The sequence below is a fragment of the Wolffia australiana genome, chromosome 16 (genome assembly GCF_029677425.1).
Source record: "Wolffia australiana isolate 7733 chromosome 16, ASM2967742v1".
Lineage (NCBI taxonomy): Eukaryota > Viridiplantae > Streptophyta > Magnoliopsida > Alismatales > Araceae > Wolffia > Wolffia australiana.
The window spans coordinates 11,286,955-11,302,409 of NC_135850.1; the positions used below are offsets into that span (position 1 = coordinate 11,286,955).

The following is a 15,455-nucleotide window of genomic DNA, read 5'->3' on the forward strand; positions in this document are numbered from 1 at the left end:
GAGGAGAGAGCGAGAATTACAGACTAAGGGAGAATGAGAGGAGAGAGGGAGAATTAGGGGTAAAAAATGTAAAAGAATGATAATTGAGCATTAGAGGCTTTTACCGATGTACATTTACTCTCAATCAATTGAATTCGGCATTGGAGGCTTTTACGGATGTTCTGTTATTCAGAATATCTATAATTTCCATATGCAAGAAACAAAGAACATCATTTATGAACTCTTACAAATAACATCTTTTAATTTATCTGTAGCATTGGGATGCAATGCTATAGTCAATTTAACTATACAACTAAGAATCAACGACTGAAGTAGGAACAAAAGAAAAAGAAAAATTAAAAGAACTAAGAGGCATAGTATGAGAGCGTTAGAGGAAAAATAAAAAAAATTAATCGACGACCTAGACGAACATGACCAAACGTACCCGCGAGTCTGCCATCCGCCGATTCTGCCGATGCCATCGTCCACCAACGCCGATGTCCGCCATCCTCTGTCCGCCGATTCTGCCGTCTGCCATCTACATCTCTCTTTCCGTCTTTCGTATATTTTGGATTCAAATTTTTGAATCCAAAATACACAAAATTAACTTAAGAATTTAATTCGATGTGGATATCGCAAACTGATATCCACACCCGATATATGATGTCGTCATCCTCCCCCTTGAGACGGAGATGGATGAAGACATCGAGACGGATATCGATATCGGATATCGGCACTGTAGCAACTGATATCTGATACCGATATTCGATATCTAGATATCAAAAAGAATGGATACCGGAAGTTGCCTTTCCGGTATCTGAAACAGCATCCGTCACGATACCATCATCCGGTACCCGTATTGGGACTGGCGAACACTAGTTTGTACTGATAATGGCAGGCATGCACGAACACCGCATGCCCTACATATAATCTTGGGCGGTGATGACCTTTTGGATCTTCTCAATCTTCTCAACTTTTCTCGAAGACATGGGGAGTGAAGAGGATCCATGGTAAGAAAGGGGAAAGAGCCCAGAATAATTATGGCTTAGATGAATTTTGTTTTAGTCCTTCCCACTTTATACTAAGTGGGTGCTTTTCATAAAAATCCCTCAAACTTAATTATGTATTTTGATGTTCAAAATACCCTTTGTATGCGAACCTCTAGGCCCATGTATCAGTCTATTTAATAACTCCAATGGTCCAATAATCTTTATTGGCCTTACAAAATAATTAGTTATATCATCGGATTGATTAATTAATGTTGAATCAATTTAACCCAATCGATTGGTAAAGTATCCAACCCATTGGATGTCAAGCTACACCGCGTGCTCTAAAATAAACAAAGGAGTGTGTATCAACTCACTTGTGGAACACGTCTGTCATGTGTTATTGTGTACGTATAGTCCCTTACGTTATGATTGATGGATATTATGTGGCCGTCAAGTCAATCACACATTCCATGTTTATTTAAGTTCATTGAATAAAATATTTACGTGCATTATTATTCCGTGTGATGTTTATAATGAAGTCCATGAATACATGTAATGACTCAGTGAATTATGACGAGATCATAATAGAGTGATCACTGGTCTTTAAGCATAAATTCTAAATATTCTTATTCGATGGATTGTCGAGGTGGACATCGAATTATGCAGATAGAATAGCACTAGCTGATCCTACTTATACGATAAGTATAGCTGATCTTGTAGCTATTAGTGTGGTGACAATATGGACAGATAGTGGGTGCTCTTTGGAGAAATAGTTCACTGAATTGAACTGTACGAATCCCTAAATGGTATTATACCTAAACGTCAATCAGGTTAATTCAAGTCATAGTTGTATAAGTGATCCATTGACCTAAGACACCAAAGACATCTCGTGAGTGGACGACTACGTTTTGACTATGACTTACGAGCCTCTAATCAAGGGATTCAAATAAGTTGTACATCAGATGTAGTAAGAAGCTTACGAAGATGATTGAGTGGTCAAGATGGGATCATCCGCCCTTGGTATAAGAGGAGATTCATTTGAGGAAGACGATGCAGAAAAATTCCCTGGCCAGGGTAGTGAGGATATTGGAGAAGGCGTTCTCTAATGATCCCCGTTATGCATCTGTACTAATCGAATGACAGATTAGGATTTGACGATAAATAATACTCTAAGTCGTTTGATAGTCTCGCGCAGATGATGGATTATACATATACGGTAATCGATGACAATAAAGGTTTCATGAGAGAGTTTGAGACTACTCGGTATCTTCTAGAGCACGAGGTGTAGCTTGGCACCCCACGGACTGGAAACTTAACCTATCGATTGGGTTAAATTGATCCTTATTTGATTAATCTATACGTTGATATAGTTAATTAATAAGGTTGGTCAATAAATGTTATTGGGTCATTAAAGTTATTAACTTGAATGATACATGGGCCTAGAGGGTCACACGCACAAGGTCATAAGGGCATTGGTGGATATATTTTACTTTAGAGGGTTTTTGAGAAAAACCTTAAGTGAAATATAAGAGGGAAAGGGGTCTCATTTGAAGCACCCATGCAAGCCTAATTTGAGAGCCTCTCCCCTTCTCCACTATCTTCTCCACTCATCCAAGGAAGAGTGTCTTCATGTTGAGGAGATCTTCTAGATTTTCAAAAAGAGTTGAAGAAGAAGACGTGGAGATCCAAGCGCCGAGTGATCGCGTGGATACTTCAAGAGGCCGCACGCATGAACGGCTTCAGAACAATCTCGGAGCGGCAAAGTCAAGGGTGGAACGAGTTCCCCAAAAGGTACACTCAACATGTTTATTTTAAAGATCGATTGTGAATCGATCGACCACGCTTCCGCATCCATGAAAACATGATTTCCATGGACGAACCAAAGTATCGAACCCACCAATGATCAACTGTAAAACACTAATCTGTCATTCGCAATAGTACTGATGCGTTTGAAAATCATCCGAGAACTCTTCCCATCATCTTCATTTCCTTGGCCGAGGCATTGATCACATCATCTTCCTTCAGTTTTCAAATCTTATATCAAGGGCACTCAATCCCATCTTGACCACTTAATCATCTTCGTGAACTTCTCGCTACACCCAAACTAAGACTTTTTAGAATTTCATGATTAATTATCTTCATTGGTCAAAGTACAACTATCTACCCTTGAGATGTTTTTGGTATCTCAAGTCTAAGGATAACTTACACAACTATGATGTGAATGAACCTTATTGACAGTCTGTTATAATACCATTCACGAATTCATATAGATCAATTCGGTGAACTTTTTTTGCTAAAGAGCAGTCATTATCTATCCTGTCTCCACACTAATGGCTACGGGACCAGCTATACTCCTCATATGAGTGAGACTAGATAGTGCTATTATATCCATACACTTCAACATCCCTCTAGAGTATCCTTCGAATAAGAACAATTAGAGCACATGCTTAAATATAATGGATCTCCGTATTACAATCTCATCATAATTAACTAAGTTTGATCATGCATTCTTGGACTTCATTATAAGCATCACATGTGCATTAGAATGAGTACATTGTATTAACGAGAACACGGATTGAGATATCAAATGTGCGATTATCTAGCCGACCGTATTTTTCCATCAATGTCCACTCTCGTGAGCATACCAAACAGGACGGGACGAGTATTATACAATGGATCTTACCCAAGAGGGAGTATTAAACTATTTTTATTGTATCGGGCTCCACCCGTTGTGTAACAACTTAATAAATTATGATTATGATAATGGGCCCAAGCCGGGGCAAATATCTTGCCAATAGATAGTAGCCCATTTATTCTGCTTTTAAAGAAAAACGGACCACTGACCAGTATAAATACCAGGGTTTAATGGCGGGAAGGAGGAAGAAGAAGAAGAAGAAGAAGAAGAAGAAGAAGATGGGCGAAGAGAGGGCAGTGGTGATGATCACGGGATGCTCGGAAGGGGGAATTGGGAACGCGCTGGCGAGGGCTTTCGCTGAGAGAGATTGCTTCGTGGTGGCCACGGCGAGGTCGGTGGAATCCATGGCGAATTTGGAGGGAGATTCGCGGTTCCTTCTACTGGAATTGGACGTTCTCAGCGAGATCAGCGTCATAAATGCTGTTGCCGCGTCGTTGGACATGTTTGGGCGCATCGACGTGCTGGTGAACAACGCGGGAGTTCACTGTGTGGCTCCGCTGGCGGAGATCCCCATGTCTTCCTTGGAGAACGTCTTCAATACTAACGTATATGGTGAGTTTGGTTTGATTTTTTGGGTTTGGGTGGATGATCACGGTATTTAGCGGGTTTTTAATTGATGTGGTTCAGCTGGAAAGTTCGTTTCTTCAAATGGGTTGATTTCAATTTTTCGCGGATAGTTGTCTTCTTCATGTAAGAATGAATTTTCGCGAGGAATCCCCCTTTTTTCTTTGTTTATGGATTAATCTATTGAAATTTAAGGTGAAGTTGCATTTAAGGGTGAAGTTCCTTGGAGAACGTCTTCAAAACTAACGTATACGGTGAGTTTGGTTTGAGTTTTTGGGTTTCGATGGATAATCACGGTATTTAGCCGGTTTTTATTGATGTGGTTCAGCTGGAAAGTTCGTTTCTTCGAATGGGTTGATTTCAATTTTTCGCGGATTGTTGCTTTCTTCATGTAAGAAAGAATTTTCGCTAGGAATCCCCCTTTTTTTCTTGTTTATGTACTAATCTATTGAAATTTAAGGTGAAGTTGCTTTTAATGTACGGATATGGATGTTCATGCATTTAGCTGGTGTTTTATTGATCTGGTTCAGCTGGAAAACTCGTTTCTTCGGAGGGGTTGATTTCAATATTTCTCGGAGAGTTGTTTTATTGATGTAAGAATCACTTTTCGCGAGGAATTTCCCTTAATTTTTCTTATTAATGGTGAGGATGCTTTTAATGTTTTGATTTGGATGATCACGGCATTTAGCTGGTTTTTTATTGATGTGGTTCAGCTGGAAAGTTCATTTCTTCCAACGGGTTGATTTCTATTTTCTCGGATAGTTGCTTTCTTGATGTAAGAATGACTTTCCGTGAGGAATCTCCCTTTTTTTCTTATTAATTGATAAATCAATTAAAATTTATGGTGAGGTTGATTTTAATGTATGGATAAGGCCGATCACCGCCTTTATCTGGTTTTCCTTTTCCGGGTTCAGCTGTTCTTCGAATGGTTTTGATGTCAAATTTTCTCGGATAGTGGTTTTTGGGTGTAAAGAGTGACCTTTTGTGAGGAGCCTCCCTCAGGTTTTCTTGACTAATCGATAGATAATTCTATTGGCATTCATCTTAGTCTATATTATATTCCTTAAAAAGGAAGGCGTGAGGCATATTATTATTTACTAGGAACTTTATTTCTTGTTTATTTCAGTAAATTTTATTTTTTTAATTTCAGTTTCATTTTTCTCTTAAGATACAGGCTGTCAATAAGCCAATCATTCTCTCGCTGGTCAATTTTTCTTGATTTTATCGTCACTTTAGTTAATCCTGTTGCGTTGTCTGCTTATTTCTCAACCCATTAGCTATTATTTATTTTCGGACTTATTCTTGTGGTTGTTTCCTCAGGACCTTTAAGGGTAATCCAAGCTGTGGTACCCCACATGGCAAAACAGAAGAAGGGTTGGATTGTGAATATAGGTAGCATTGCAGGGCTTGTGTCTGGACCATGGGCTGGTGGATACAGTGCATCCAAGGCTTCCCTTCATGCTGTGACAGACAGTTTAAGGTTCGGTGTCAGCCATGGAAAGAGTCAATTTGATTGCCTATGTATTGTTGACACACATTAAATGTGGAGTCTCCTAAAATTTAGGATGCCAAATGCATTGTAAAGTTTGGGTTCAGGGATGGACGCACTGCGTGTCCCATTCCATCCCGTTCCTAGCCCAGGGCCGTGGATGAGACCCAGGCTCTGGAGGACCAATTTGTGGATCTTTGAACTCTAGAGCTGTGTAGCTATTTGTTATCATCATTCTTTCTATTATCTGATTTTCTGGACTTTTGCTTATAGACCTCCAGCTCACCCCCAGCTCATATCAAATATACTCATTCTTATTTCTTCCCATTAGATTTTCACTCCTTTGAGGTTAATCAGATCTTCCCCTGCTTACATCAATATCTGGCGTTCAGAACATCTGATGTCATATCCAAACATCAATTAATTGTTCAACGGTCAGATTAAATAAACCTTTTATGTCTTATCAGAAAAGATACATCTTCCTATTACTTGTTTTCTTCTCCACTCTTTGAACCTTTGATGGAGAATCAAATATACTTATATACCTCCAGCTCATCCCCAGCTCATATCAAATATACTCATTCTTATTTCATCCAATTAGATTTTCACTCCTTCGAGGTTAATCAGATTTTCCCCAGCTTCCCTCAATATCTGGCGTTCAGAACATCTGATGTCATATCCAAACATCAATTAATTGTTCAACGATCAGATTAAATAAACCTTTTATGTCTTATCAGAAAAGATACATCTTCCTATTACTTGTTTTCTTCGCAACTCTTTCAACCTCTGACCGTGTATCAGATTTTTTCCAATTCCCTTCAGAGAGGGGGACTACAAGAATTCACAGAAGAATATGCTAGCAGATCCTTTGTTTTTAGGAAATTGAAATTTTTAAAAATATCTTTGAAGGTTGGAGCTCAAGCCATTGGGCATTGGCGTGACGCTTGTCGCCCCTGGCTCAGTCAGCTCAAACTTCGGATTCTCTAGCCTCGCTATGTACAAGAGAATGCCAGAGTGGAAACTATACAAACATTTTGAGGCGGCCATCCGGATGCGTACCGGCTACTCTCAAGGTCCCCGGTCAACCCCACCAGACCGGTTTGCAAGAAAAGTCACAGCCGCAGTCCTTAAACAGAGACCGCCGGCATACTTCACCTATGGCCATCTCTCTGGCCTCGTTAATACGCTCTACTACATGCCGACCTTCATCAAAGACTTCGTCTTCAGGGTGGCCATGAAGCTACCCCTCCAGTGAGTCTCTGATCCTCCTTGTTTCCTTAATCTTTGTAACCCATGATTTGTTTCAGCAAAGTTTGGTGTTGGGCTGTGCATTTTTAGTAGACATGCTGGTCCATCAATAAGGATGGTGGGATGTGGTTAATCGAGTCTATCAATAAGTCTGATCTTTGTATTGAGATGCTAAGTATAAAATGTGAAGGGATTGTATCAATTTTATTTGTTCCTGTGCTGGCTTTGTGAAATTAAGGGTTGACATGGCTATGGATGTGCCAAATAGTTTGAACCAAGATATTAAAATTTCAGGAGTCGCTCCCTTTACTTACATTATCTTCCTGGGCTCCAAGTCTTTTTTTTTTTAAAATATAACAAGGGATGAACACCTGACAAATCGGTGAACCTCCCATCTGGACTTTACGGTCCCTCCCTTTCATTTCAACCTGGGCTCCAATTCTTGACAAGCTGTGATTATTTTCTCAAAGTTCTAAGCTTGGGATGTGCATTGTGGAGAGATACTAGCTGAGTTGACTTGGTGTAATTATTTTGATTTGGTTTGGTTGTGGTTAATGATGCTCCACTCGTGCTATATATTCATGAATCTGAGCATTGTCCTGAGTTGCAGAAGGAACTTTTTCTGGGATTCTCACCTTGCTTTTTTTTTAATTTAGAGGAATTTTTTATTTTCATTCTCTCAAAAATTAATTTGCTTTGTTTTTTATTATTATGCAAAACACTGAGAATAACGTGGAATAGCTATCCAATTTGGATATGGCCAAAAAGGTGTTGCCTTATCTCTTGAATGCAAATCAACTCTCCAATCCTGCTATTCAATTCTTATAACTTATATGTTTGAATTTCTCTTGAGTTGATCCAATAATGGATTACATATGTACCATGGGTTCACCTTGGATGGACTGTGTTGACCAAAGTTAGACCACTCCGTTATGATTTTATGTTACAGATTATGACGTTGAACATTCATCAAAATATTAATCTAGGCATTCTAATTCCAAGATGAAGCCTTGGCTTTTTACTCTTAATTACTCATTATTACTAGGATTTGTAATTACTCTGTGCACTTAATTAAATGAATAAAAAAGATAAATCATGAAGAAGTTGAATCATAATACATTGGGCAGTCCCTAAGGGTTAAAAGAGTTTACAACTCAATAGACTGAGCTAGACATACCATCTTTATGTTTATGAAGATGATTGGGGATTTTTTAGATGTATTTATGAGGCTTTGATCTATATAAACAAATCAATAGTCAATGATCTTGATGTTTGGAGATGAGGGTTATATAGATTAGTTTAACCAATAGTTAATTTTAAAACTTGATTTTCAATCGGAAAAAATCAAAATTTTCCATGATATAGAGTCGAGGTCAGCTTTGACTTGTTTTGAATGTAATTTTTTTGTAAAACAGATGAGTGGACATTAGACTATTAAATATTTCCAGATATATGCATAAAATGGGCATGTGTTATCTTGTCAATGTTTTAGATTTTAAGGAAAAATAGTCTCAGTAACATAAGACCATAAATCAATTCAAAAATATCTAACTTTAGTTGTATTTTGTGTTCCTAAGTTTCAAAAGTGATACCAGAATTCTGATACATGGGTTCCATAATTGTCATAAAATTTAATCAATTTGCAATCAAAGTGAAAGTAATTTAGATAATACATCAAAAGTGACAACTAATCTGTAAATGATTGATGAAAAATTGTATTTAGAATCTGGAAAAAAATATTTTATCATAGTCACAACTTTTTAGAATTGAAAATATGTTTCAGTCTAATATACAATTCTGACGTTACTTTTGTCTTTTGCTTATTTTTTACACAAAAAATCCAAAATAAATATGTTATGTTTTTTATTACAAAAAAACAAATGTATTTTATTTGAAAACATTCAAATCAACTGTAAGCGACGCACGAGGTGACAAAACCATATAGATACTCCAACATTTGTTTGTTTTGCCAAGTATTCTTCATTTATATATTATCCTATTAGAATTATAAAGACAATTTTTTCTTTATCCTTGGACCAGGGATCAGCCTATGATAATTTTCAAGAGCTCCATATTGCTTCATGTTTGCACATTTTTCTTCTTCAGATGCAATCTCATACTTCCCTTGAGGGAACAGCTGCTCATCAGTTTAAATGATTTTGAAATTTTGGGTAGAACAATAAATAACTCTAGGTGACACGTGTATGATATATTCACCTCATAAATAAGTAGAATGGGGACCAGTTAGATTGGTGGTGACTTCATAATGTGTTGGGAAGTTTCTTACCTGCTCAAGAGGTGTTTGATTGACTTTGTCTCGGGAAAACTTGTTTCGTGTCATATTGTCACAGAAATATTAATTGATGCATCTTGTGAGTCAAATAATGTCCCTTTTTAGCATTTGACAATAAGTGTTATTAGAAATAAGGTCATGTTCATTTATTTGTCATTACTACCCTTTTCCTTCAGTAGGAGAAGAAATAGGTCATTTTGACTGTCACAATAAAGCACAAGCATGCTCGATGTAAAAGGTTTAAGTGCCATTTTAGCAAGACAATCCTGTGCTCATAACTTAATTTGACTTCGTTATTAATATAATATTAGTTCAAAGGACTAACTTTCAGCTAGTATTATTAGTGATCAGGCCCATTTCGCATGCCTAGTGGTCCCTACTTCATTTATTCTCCTTGATGTTAACTAATATAGGAACAGCATATAAGATGTCTTCTGAAAGCACAATCAAGTCAATTCTCTTAAAGATAAAAATAAAATAAAATTAAACAATAATAAAAAGTCTCCAAAAATGCCAGTGAATGAAGCCTGAGTCAGTCTACGGTGTTCTCAGACGACGACGAAAATAATCATCATCGTCGACTATAGTCCAGAATGATAATAATGATTTCGACATTGACAAGCTGTTCACAACTCAGCATTACCTACCATCAGCATCATCATCATCAATTACGAGACTCGGTGACATTGGTATAGACGACATTGGATAGTCTTTAGATTGGTTGAAAGATGCACGGTGTTTAGGAATGGAGGGTGGATGACGAACGACATTTGAGACCTAGACAGGACTAAACGGACGTCCATTGGTCGTTTTCGTCGCATCAACTGACCGCTTGTCTCTCTCCTCCTGTCATCTCAGACGGATGACGGATGACTAATGATGGGAATGATCGAGTATCTATTCAGAAATCCATTCACCCTTCCATCTCTACTGCCCACCTTCTCAACCCAGGCCCCCATTGGTCGTTGCTGCTGTCACCATTGTCGTTGCCTTGCTCTCTCTCGTCAGCAGACCACCTTGCTCTCTCCTCCCGTAATCTCAGACGGATGACTGACGACTAACAACGGAAATGAACAGGCATCCATTCGTCCCTCCCTCTCCGGGCCCCACCTTCTCTACCCAAGCCTCCATTGGTCATTGCCGCTGCCGTCGCATCAGCTGACCGCCTTGTTCTCCTCTCGTAATCTCAGACAGATGACTGACGACTAATGATGGAAATGAATGGGCATTCATTCATCCCTCCCACTCCAGCCCCACCCTCTCTACCCAGGCACCCATTGGTCGTCACCGCTGCCACTGCATCAGCTGACGCCTCGCTCTCCTCCTGTCATTTCAGACAGATGACTGACGACTAATGACGGAAATGACTTTGTCCCGCCGCCCCCCGCAGTTTCACGGACCGGGGCGAACTAGATGGCGACTTGTCACTATAGTTCAGGGGCGCGAACGAGACAATTTTTTCATCCGGGGACGAAAAAATTGTCCTGTCCGAGGATACGGATGAATTTCGGGACAAAAATTCGTCCCTGGGACCACTGGACGAGGCAGTTTACATCCCGTGGGACGAAAAAACCGTGTTCGGAGATCTTGGACGATGGACGGACGGATGTGGACGAAAAACTGCCGGAATCACATCCGACAGTTGAGATCTCACCACGTGCCCTCACAATGGCAATTTGCATCAAGGTCCCTGTACTTTTACGTGCGTGCAAACTGACGCTGTCAGAATTAATTGTACATATGTCCATTTGCATTCTCTCTCCTCCATATTTCCCTTACAAAACTTAGAAAAATCTATACTAATATATTAAAAATATAAAATGGGTTTTTTTCAACCGGGACGAATCTTGGGATGAAATTCATCCCGGGGACTCGACGGGACGAAAAACCGTCCCGGAATGATTAGAAGGGACGGTTTTTTTAGTCGATCGACGAAAAACCGTCCTGTCCTTTGTCCCTGAACTTACTCTGGAAGCCAGACACAACAAAATTCATCCCGTCCCATCCATCATCATTGCCGATGTTGTCACTGCCGTCACGTCAGCTGACCACCTCTCTCTCTTCTCGTGTCATCTCAGACGGATGACCGATGACTAATGACGGAAATGACTTTGTCCCGTCGCCCCTCAGTTTCACGGACCGGGGCAAACCCGACGGCGTTGACGGTTGGTCATAAAGATCTACAGCGGGATCGTCAAAGTTAACGGGAGTCAACGACGTTGACCTGTGCAGCAGCGGTGAGGATCACGGAGAAAGAGACGTTGACGGCGACCGTTAACCGCGGGTGGGCCCCACCGAGCCAGCCTCGTTTTAATATCTTACAGAGGTGGCCACTGAACAGTATAAATAGCAAGGTTTAATTGCAGTTGCGGAAGAAGAAGAAGAAGATGGGGCGAGAGAGGGCGGTGGTGATGATCACGGGATGCTCGGAAGGGGGAATTGGGAACGCGCTGGCGAGGGCTTTCGCTGAGAGAGATTGCTTCGTGGTGGCCACGGCGAGATCGGTGGGATCCATGGCGAATTTGGAAGGAGATTCGAGGTTTTTTCTACTGGAATTGGACGTGCTCAGCGAGATCAGCGTCAGAAATGCTGTTGCCGCGTCGCTGGACATTTTCGGCCGCATCGACGTGCTGGTGAACAATGCGGGAGTGCACTGCGTGGCTCCGCTGGCTGAGATCCCCGTGGCCTCTCTTGAGAATGTGTTCAATACTAATGTGTATGGTGAGTTTGATTTTCGGGTTTGGGGGCTGGATGATCTCGACATTTTGCTTGGAAGTTCGTTTCTTCGATTGGGTTGGTGGAAATTTTTTAAAAATTACTCGGGCAGTTGTTTTCTTGACGTAAGAATTGCTTTTCGTGAGGAATCTCCCTCGTTTTTCTCTTACGAATTGATAAATCTGCGAATAATTATGGTGAGGATGCTTTTATTGTTTGGGCTTGGGCGATCACGGCATATAGCTGGTTTTTATTGCTGTCGTTCAGCTGGAAAGTTAGTTTCTTTAAATGGCTTGCTTTAAATTTTGTGGATAGTGGTTTTCTTGGTGTAAGAATGACTTTTTCGTGAGGAGTCTCCCTTTTTTTCTAATTAATAGATGAGATATTAATATCTATGGAGAGGTTGCTTTTAATGTTTGGATCAGGACGATCATGACGTTTAGTTGGTTTTTTATGAAAATGCTTTTAATGTCTGGATCTGGAGTGCGTTGCTCAGGAGTGCTAGTTTTGTGGAAGTGGTTGTTGTGAACTTCCTTGCTTTTGGATGTAAGACTGATTTTTACGAGAAAGCTCATCTTGAGTGGTGGAGAAATCTAGGAAAGAGCTCTTTTAGGGATTCTCATTCTCAATTAATTTTCTAAATTATCTTCCGCAGAAATAAAAGGCCAAGAATGTACTCTTGTCTCCTAGAGATCTTGATTTCTTGTTTCTACCCGGAGAGAATTTTGTTTACTGTTTCATTTTTACTGTTAGTTTGTCGGTTGATTGCTTATGGTGGTTTGTTTCTCAGGACCTCTAAGACTAATCCAAGCAGTCGTTCCACACATGGCAAAGTTGAAGACGGGTAGAATTGTAAATGTAGGTAGCATTACAGGGCTTGTGTCTGGGCCATGGGCTGGTGGATACAGTGCATCCAAGGCTGCCCTTCATGCCTTGACAGACACCTTGAGGTTTGGCTTTAGCCCATAAAAAGTTCAATTTTATCGCTTATCACTGTCGTATATTTTATGCGAACTCCACTAAAAAATTAGCTGAGAAATGCAGCGCAGTTATTTATTTTAATTATGCCGATTATTTGATTCTTTTTGAGTTTTCATTACTATTCTTTCAGCTCGGCTTCTCCTCACATCAAAATACCCATTCTTTTTGTTTAAAAATATCCCAAGTTACATTTTTTGTCCGCTAATTTCTCGTCCCCTCAAAGGTTAATCTGATTCTTCCCAGCTTCCTTCAATATCGAATGTTCATGGCATCTTTATGTCTGATACAGCCAGCGATAGTACTTTCCTGTAGTCACATAAAATAAAACCTTTCTGTTACATCCAGAAAAAAACCAAGGCGTACGCAACGCCTTGATTTTCTTTACTTGTAGTTGGCTTATTGTTGTAATGTTCCTATTAAGATTATTGATTCTACCTTTTCCAGTATTAGATTCAAAATCCTAGCTAACTACAAGTATATGCACGGTGATCTGCTGCCCCACTTCCTTCTTCTTATATCCGACCAGCAAGCCTGATCAGATCCTCCTCACTCTTGCCCCGTTAACCTTTGGTCAATCAGTCAATCCATCTTAGCCTCAGACAATCACACGAAAAGAAACATTTTTCTGATGTTTACAAAGAGAAAAAAGATAAATGCATACTCTAAATTTGCTTCAAAAAAACATTACGAGTCTTCAGCACATCAGACTATTTCTAAATTCTTTCGATATCTGATTATTCGTCACCGTCTCGTGACTTTGTTGTCCGATGGTGAAATGTACATTTTACCGTTGTTTCAAAGAACAAATAAAAATACAAATTGCTACCATTTTGCCTCAATAAATCTTCATCAAATCATGATGTCAGATTCCTCCATTGATCTCACCAACCCACCATTTCCTTCATAAGGGTTTTTCTTTTCCAAAACAAAATATGATCTTTATGAGATTTGTGTCTAGGAAATTAAAATCTTAAAATTTTCTTTGTAGGTTGGAGCTCAAGCCCCTGGGCATTGATGTGACGCTCGTCGTCCCTGGCTCAGTCAGCTCAAACCTGGGATACTCCAGCCTCTGCAGATACAAGAAAATGCCAGAGTGGAAGCTCTACAATCGGTTTGAGGCAGCAATACGGATGCGCACTGACTACTCTCAGGGTCCTCGGTCAACCCTGCCTGACCGGTTTGCAAGAAAAGTCACTGCTGCCATCCTTCGACGGAGACCACCGGCATACATCACCTACGGCCATCTCTCCAGCCTATTCAACATCCTGTACTACTTGCCAATCTTTGTTAGGGACTTCGTTTTTCGGGTGGCCATGAAGCTGCCTCTCAGGTGATCTCAAATGTTCTTCGTTCTTAATCTTTGTAACACATCATTTAGTGTTGTCCTGGGCTGTGTATTTTGACAGACATGCTGTCTCAGTGTAACAGCCTAGTTTTACAAGTTAGTAGTTGGGTGTGGTTAATTGTGTTAAAAATAAGGATGATCTTTGCATTAAGATACTAAATGGAAAAGAGCAATGACATTTTATTTTCTTATTTTTATGTTTTTTTACTACTGTGATTGCACTGGGAGTCCCTCACTTTTCTTCAGTTATCTTCCTGGACTCCAAATCTGGGGAGCCCGTGATTTGAATTATGAGATTTATGAGATTTATGGCTACTTCTGTTGACTGGGAAGTTTATATTAATTATTATTGGTTGTGGTTGATGTTCCTCTTATTTTATGTATTGATGACGGTGATCATCATGACGAGATCCAAAAGGAAAAATTGCGGGGACATTTGTTGTTCTTTGTGTTTTTTTGGCATTTTATTGCAATTGTTTTTTAAATGAACAATTTTCCAAAGATGTAGGTGTTAGATTAATTTCTTAATCTATGGACGATTATATGTATGTATATAATTGCATATTACTAAGCTATCTATTACAAATCCCAATCAATGTGATTCACTTAATAGTAATGATGAGTTTAAGACATATATAACAATAAGTATGGTTATTAAATGTGTAGAGGCTAAGACTGTAGTAATTATAATTATGGGATTAATCAAGATAGACTAAAGAGGATATAGTATCACCTCTTCCTATAAGTAGGAGCGGGGTCCTTGGGTCATAAGGCAATTGACATTTCTCCTGGGCATCCCATTATAAATAAAAGAGGCTTCTTGAAGTCATCCCGTACCGATCCAAAAGGCCTCCACTCAAGACTTGTTGATTCAACTAAGAGAAGACTCGATGGATCGAGGTGTGTTTTACATTCATTTCATTCATGTGTCATCTTCATCATCCCTAAGAATCAGTGCATGCCTCCTGCAGATCTAACAGTAAGATGGTTAGTATGGCTAAGATAAGGGTTTTATGGTCGTGGCCTTTTCTTCCCTTATCTTACTTGGCACCTAATATTGGTAACCTGATATTTATGTTATTGAAGCTTTCATCTTGACCTGCTGATTTATGGCAGATACATCAGTTGAGAAGAATGGACTTATTTTTGTTGATTAG

The 15,455-nt window shown here is 39.5% G+C and overlaps 2 protein-coding genes across 2 annotated transcripts; both read left to right on the forward strand.

Annotated features, from left to right (window-relative positions):
• Positions 1–3,843: 3,843 nt before the first annotated feature.
• Positions 3,844–6,971, forward strand: LOC144713515 (short-chain dehydrogenase RED1-like). Its single transcript, XM_078588108.1, has 3 exons — positions 3,844–4,215; positions 5,548–5,707; positions 6,626–6,971. The coding sequence occupies exons 1-3, from the start codon at positions 3,882–3,884 to the stop codon at positions 6,969–6,971; spliced, it is 840 nt and encodes a 279-aa protein (XP_078444234.1). The 5' UTR covers positions 3,844–3,881.
• A 4,646-nt stretch (positions 6,972–11,617) lies between these two features.
• LOC144713910 (short-chain dehydrogenase ptmH-like) lies at positions 11,618–14,489 on the forward strand. The gene is made up of 3 exons (XM_078588650.1): positions 11,618–11,978; positions 12,763–12,922; positions 13,942–14,489. Exons 1-3 carry the CDS (start codon positions 11,645–11,647, stop codon positions 14,285–14,287), a joined length of 840 nt encoding a protein of 279 aa, XP_078444776.1. The 5' UTR covers positions 11,618–11,644; the 3' UTR covers positions 14,288–14,489.
• The last annotated feature ends 966 nt before the right edge of the window (positions 14,490–15,455 follow it).

Bases quoted from the DNA above. Each gene is read 5' to 3' on its own strand.
- LOC144713515 (XM_078588108.1), top strand. From the start codon at position 3,882: ATGGGCGAAGAGAGGGCAGTGGTGATGATCACGGGATGCTCGGAAGGG. The intron at 4,216-5,547 runs GTGAGTTTGGTT...TTGTTTCCTCAG, and splicing joins CTTCAATACTAACGTATATG to GACCTTTAAGGGTAATCCAA. The intron at 5,708-6,625 runs GTTCGGTGTCAG...ATATCTTTGAAG, and splicing joins GCTGTGACAGACAGTTTAAG to GTTGGAGCTCAAGCCATTGG.
- LOC144713910 (XM_078588650.1), top strand. From the start codon at position 11,645: ATGGGGCGAGAGAGGGCGGTGGTGATGATCACGGGATGCTCGGAAGGG. The intron at 11,979-12,762 runs GTGAGTTTGATT...TTTGTTTCTCAG, and splicing joins GTTCAATACTAATGTGTATG to GACCTCTAAGACTAATCCAA. The intron at 12,923-13,941 runs GTTTGGCTTTAG...TTTTCTTTGTAG, and splicing joins GCCTTGACAGACACCTTGAG to GTTGGAGCTCAAGCCCCTGG.